Source organism: Pogona vitticeps, chromosome 13 (assembly GCF_051106095.1).
Source record: "Pogona vitticeps strain Pit_001003342236 chromosome 13, PviZW2.1, whole genome shotgun sequence".
NCBI classification, from domain to species: Eukaryota; Metazoa; Chordata; class Lepidosauria; order Squamata; family Agamidae; genus Pogona; species Pogona vitticeps.
Genome location: NC_135795.1, coordinates 13,165,001 through 13,170,211, shown reverse-complemented (window position 1 = coordinate 13,170,211; position 5,211 = coordinate 13,165,001). Strand labels below are relative to the sequence as shown.

General features: G+C 44.8%; 1 protein-coding gene across 4 annotated transcripts in view; it reads left to right on the top strand.

Moving 5' to 3' along the window:
- The first annotated feature begins 135 nt into the window (after window positions 1-135).
- Window positions 136-5,211, top strand: part of IQCK (IQ motif containing K) — a 74,548-nt gene continuing 69,472 nt past the window's right edge. For all 4 annotated transcript variants that reach the window (XM_072982326.2, XM_020802989.3, XM_020802990.3 and 1 more), the window contains exon 1: window positions 136-291. In XM_072982326.2, coding sequence (XP_072838427.2) covers window positions 234-291 — 58 coding nt within the window. In that variant the 5' untranslated portion in view covers window positions 136-233. The remainder of the gene's footprint in view (window positions 292-5,211) is intronic.

Below are 5,211 nucleotides of genomic sequence, written 5' to 3'. Positions count from 1 at the left end.
GCTCGCCTCAGCCGGGGCCGACCGAGAGGGGCCGGCTTCTCCTCCCTTCCCTCAGCCCCGACAGCAGCGTGGCGGTTTTGGCCTCGGAGGAGCAGAGCCACGTTTCTCGGCCTGACCCGGAAAGGAAATAAAAGGGGTCGCGGCCTAGCCCAGGCCTTGCTGGGAAAACGAGGAGGCCCGTGTTTGGGGTTGCCTAGCAACCGCTTTCCTCCCCCCTCCCGCCCCGGCCCTTCATGGCTGCTGCCGAGGAACCCCCGGGGGCGCCAAACCTCTGGGACCAAATCTGTGAAGGTGGGACCCCCCCTCCCCCCACCGCCCCCCCCCCCCGACCCTTATTTTCTCTAAACGGCCTCCTGGAAAAGCCAACCTGTCTTATTTTATTTATTTATTTATTTATTTATTTATTTATTTATTTATTTATTTATTTATTTATTTATTTAACTAGCTTATATGCCGCCCACATATTTTTGGTACCCATCGGATTTTGGGGAGTCGTTAAGACGTCCGAGCTCATCATCCCCTGCCCATGGGCGGCCCACGGGCAGGGGATGATGGGGATGGGAGTGCCAAACCTCGGGGACCAGGGCTTGTGTTGGGAAGATTTCCAGAGGGAGGGATAATCTCTCCAAGGTTGTTACCTTGGGAGCACAAAAGCTGGCCGTTTTGTTGGGTCTTCCTGAGGCAGGTTGGGCAACCTGACGGCCTTTCAGGTGAGCCTGGACTAAAACTCCCCTCAGGGGAGTGTGGGCTCGCTGTGTGGGCTCAGACGGATGGGAGTTGTGATCCAGGAACACCTAGAAGAGATTCATATTTTTGCAGGTGTTGAGTTGCCTCCTACTCCCACCAGACCTCTAATAGCACAGGAGGCAAAAACTAGAAAAATAAGACAAAGTTTGTGGCCCTTTAGCACTAACTGCTGTATTTTAAGGTGAGCTTCCATGGATCAGCGCACTTCGTCAGACAGAACCAGGCCATAGTGTAGAGATAATGTATAAGATCAACACGGTCTCTGCCTTTTTTGGGTTTACTTAGAATATGTGACCGTGCTATCGGATTTTTGAAAAGGGTATAGTATTTATGCTTGCATTTGACTCTTGTTTCGTTTGTCGGGTATCACTGCTGTATAGATTTTTTTAATTTCCATTTTTCAAGCTTTAAACAGCTTAATTATTTATCACCCAGAGAAATGGCCTTTTTATAGGGCCATTCGTAAACAATATGAAATGAAATTATACCCTTAGGCAGCATTCTTAACAATCACTTACTGAAATTAAGACATATTGCTCTCAGATGGTCTTACATGCTTAGGATTGTGTTGTTAGCTAGTTGATTCTAACTCATCGCTGTTTGCACAGATTTCTGGACCGGCCATATCAGCGGTCATTGGCCTGCTCTATTCCACAAGCAAAGTGGTCTACAAACAAGGTTGGCCAAAGACATGCAGTGTGTGAGAGTGTCGATAGAGTGGCAGAGGACATAAATAAAATTTCCCAGTGGATTCCCACTCCGTTTTAGGCATGAGTGGGAAATATGTAGCTCTTCAGAAGTTACTGGGCTCCAGTTCCCATTACATATCAATATTTTCTTTTATTTGTTTAAAATATTTTACCCCATCGTTCTCCTTAAAAAGGACCCACGGCGGCTTACAATATTTAAAGCTAAAAACAAGTATGCAACAGTGGATTGCATCATTAAGATACAATATTTAAAGCTAAAACAATAAGTATGCAAATACTAAAAAGGACCAAACAAATGCCACTCTGGGAGATGGTAAATAATACAAGTAGTACTGGCGACCCAGTCAGAGCAGTGATGCAGAACAATCCATCCAAAAGTCACTCGTGTAGCCAGTCACTGAGAGAAAGCTTGCTTGAAGAGAAAGGTCTTTGCCTGCTTGCGGAAAGACAGCAAAGATGGGGCCAGCCAGGCCTCCTGTGGGAGGGAGTTCCAGAGTCTGGGAGCAGCCACAGAGAAGGCCCTTTCCCATGTTCCCATCAGAAGCATCTGTGAAGGCGGTGGACCAAGAGAAAGGCCAGAGGCTCAGATCCTCAATTGTGCCTCCCAGGGAAAAGGATCAGCTGAGATCAGCTGAAAGATGTGTGTCTGATGAGGCTCAATGACCTGCTAGCCTTGGGCAAGCGTCCAGCAGTGCCACCAGAAAGAATGACTAGTAAGCCACTTCTCAATACTTTATACCTAAAAAACAAAACAGAAAACAATCACCCCCCCAATAAATCTGGAAATTGTTGCCATAAATCAGAATCGTCTTGATTATACAGATGGGAAAACTTGACATCTGAGCGTTCAGCCTGGAGGCAGGTTGAAGAGACCCTTGTCCAGCAGGCCGAGGCAAAGAGGCAATGCCGAAACCAGCAAAACCAGGGAGCTGGACATGGGACAGATTGTATTTCTCTTCAGTGTGGAAGGGATGGTCACTCTCGAATTGGCCTTCTCAGCCACACTAGATGTTGTTCCAAGACCTCTATTCAGAGAAGGTTACCATAGTCTTTGGAGACTGAAGGATGCCTAATCCTAAAAGTATTAATAGCACAGTCTCTGGAGCCCTCTAGTGGATGGTTCTGGCAATACATGTGAATATATATTTTTCTGGTTTTTTTCTTTAATATTTCTTTAATATTTTCAGACCTTGGATAAGTGAATCAGTGGCTACTGATCCTGTGGACAAGGGGGTCCTACTATACATCATGAGGTGTATTGAAAAAGTGTCCTGAATAACAGTATAGATGACATAAGTAAATTATTTGATCACACTTGCTTTAAAGTTCAGGGTTATACCAAGTGCTGCAGGGAATCTATATATTAACAGGAGGCTGAGGTAGAGAGCCCAATATGTTTGTACTTGTGTTTCTGCACATTTTAGGGTCTTCCGCATTTAAAAAATTACATATTATGTGAAAGGCTCTCTGTGTACCTACCTTACTTTCTCACGCGTTTTCAAGCAGGTAATGCCCAGATTATTGTTATGAAAAGAAAAAAGGTGGTGCTATAAAAAGCGGGAAAATCTATGTACAGTAGGTGAAAATTGTGTTGCCTGAACTGATGTTTTTGAAAAGCCACCAGAATTGGTGGCTTCTGATAGTAGTGGGTGCCAAAATATTTAAAGGTATTGCAGCCCATAGGCTGCATGTTATTCACTCCTGCTCTGTTTGAAGGACTGTTCCCCGCTCCGAAGCAGATTTTTATTGACTGAAATTGAGTAGCGATCTAGGCATCCTTCAGTCTCAAGAGACTATGGTAACGTGCTCTGAATGTCTTGGAAAAGCATCTAGTGTGGCTGAGAAGGCCAATTTGAGAGTGACCATCCCTTCCACACTGGAGACAGATACAATCTGTCCCCTTTCCAGCTCCCTGATTTTGCTGGTTTTGGGACTGCCTCTTTGCCTCGGCCTGCTAAACAAGGGTCTCTTCAAATTGGGAGAGGCTATGCTGCACCGCCTGCCTCCAGGCTGAACGCTCAGAGATCAAGATTTCCCATCTGTTGAGGTCCGTTAATAAGGCCTTCAGATCCTGCTTGCAGATATCCTTGTATCGCAGCCGTGGTCTCCCTCTGGGGCACTTTCTCTGCACTAATTCTCCATACAGGAGATCCTTTGGAATCTGACCATCAGCCATTCATACAACATGCCCAAGCCAACATAGACGTTGCTGTTTCAGTAATGTATATATGCTAAAAATTCCAGCTCATTCTAGGACTACTCTATTTGGAACTTTGTCCTGCCAGGTGATACCATAAAATGCGTCAGGCAACGCATATGGAACATGTTCAAGTTCCTCTCCTGCCGTGCACAAAGGGTCCAGGACTCACTGCAGTACAGGAGTGTACTCAGGACACAGGCTCTATAGACCTGGATTTTGGTATATGCTGCCAGTTTCTTATTAAGCCATACTCTCTTTGTGAGTCTAGGGAACATGGTAGCTGCTTTGCCAATGCGTTAATCCAGCTCGACATCTAGAGAGAGTTCCACTAGTGGCTCAAGTCTTAACTAAAGTAGGCCCATTGAATCACTAGAAGTTACAGAGGAGTTGGCTCACAAAATCCCCACTGGTACAACAGCAGGCCTATGCTAGTTGTGAGTTTTTACTTGATTTTAGCCAACATGTTTTTATGTACTGTCAAGCCCCTTCAAATGTATGGAGACCCTAATAAGTTTTCAAGATATGTGAGATGTTCAAGGTGTGGTTTACTGGTTCCACCAGCCAGTGAGTTTCCATGGCTGAGCCCCGATTTGTTCTGCACTCTATTTCCTGCACCCTACAGGTTCTTGATTTAAAGATAAAGATCCCTAAGAAATGAGAGCAGGGGTCTTGCCTATGCAATATTATATGAGAACAACAAATTGGGAAAGCACGACTTTTGCCTGGTTGAAGTCTTTGGTCATCTGCATATTTCTAGTGAGATTGCAATATTCTAAACATGTTTCTCCTATAAATATAATACAGTGGTGCCTCGCTTGACGATGTTAATTCATTCCAGCGAAATCGCTGTAGAGCAAAAACATCGTCAAACGAAATGAAAAAACCCATTGAAGCGCATTGAAAACCATTCAATGTGTTCCAATGGGCTGAATACCTGCTCATCCAGTCAATATCCTCCATGCAGCGGCCATTTTCGGTGCCTGCAAAATGAGGAATCCGTCCTAGAAAACAGTGGAGGGGGGCATTTTCTTCAGCCAGCGGCCATTTTGAAACCCGACGATCAGCTGTTTGCTGATCATCGTAAAGTGAAAATCAGTTCCCGAAGCAGGGAACTGATCATCGTTAAATGAAAAAGCCCCATTTAAAACATTGTTTTCGATTTCCTTGTTAAGCGAGGCAATCGTTAAGCAAGGCATGACTGTATAACATGGGGGGTCTGGGCAATAAGATTCCCTCCCATCTTCACAACAATCCTGTAAAGTAGGGTAGATGAAGAGATGGGGGCCAGCACAAGGTCACCTTATGATTTATTTTCCGTGTTAGTTCTCCTTTGCAGTTCTTCCATTGTGTTTTGGCAGCTAAGAGGAGACTGCACCATTTACTATACCCAAAATTAACTGGTAATTGCCTCTATATTTGCAAGGCACAATATATCTGAGTCCCTTGAGAATTCAGCCTTACATTTCTCACAGAAGGGGAAATGGTTTATTGCCTCATAAAGCACAGAAGGGTATGGTGTTATTGCCACTGTGGTGCCACATTAATTAAGACAAA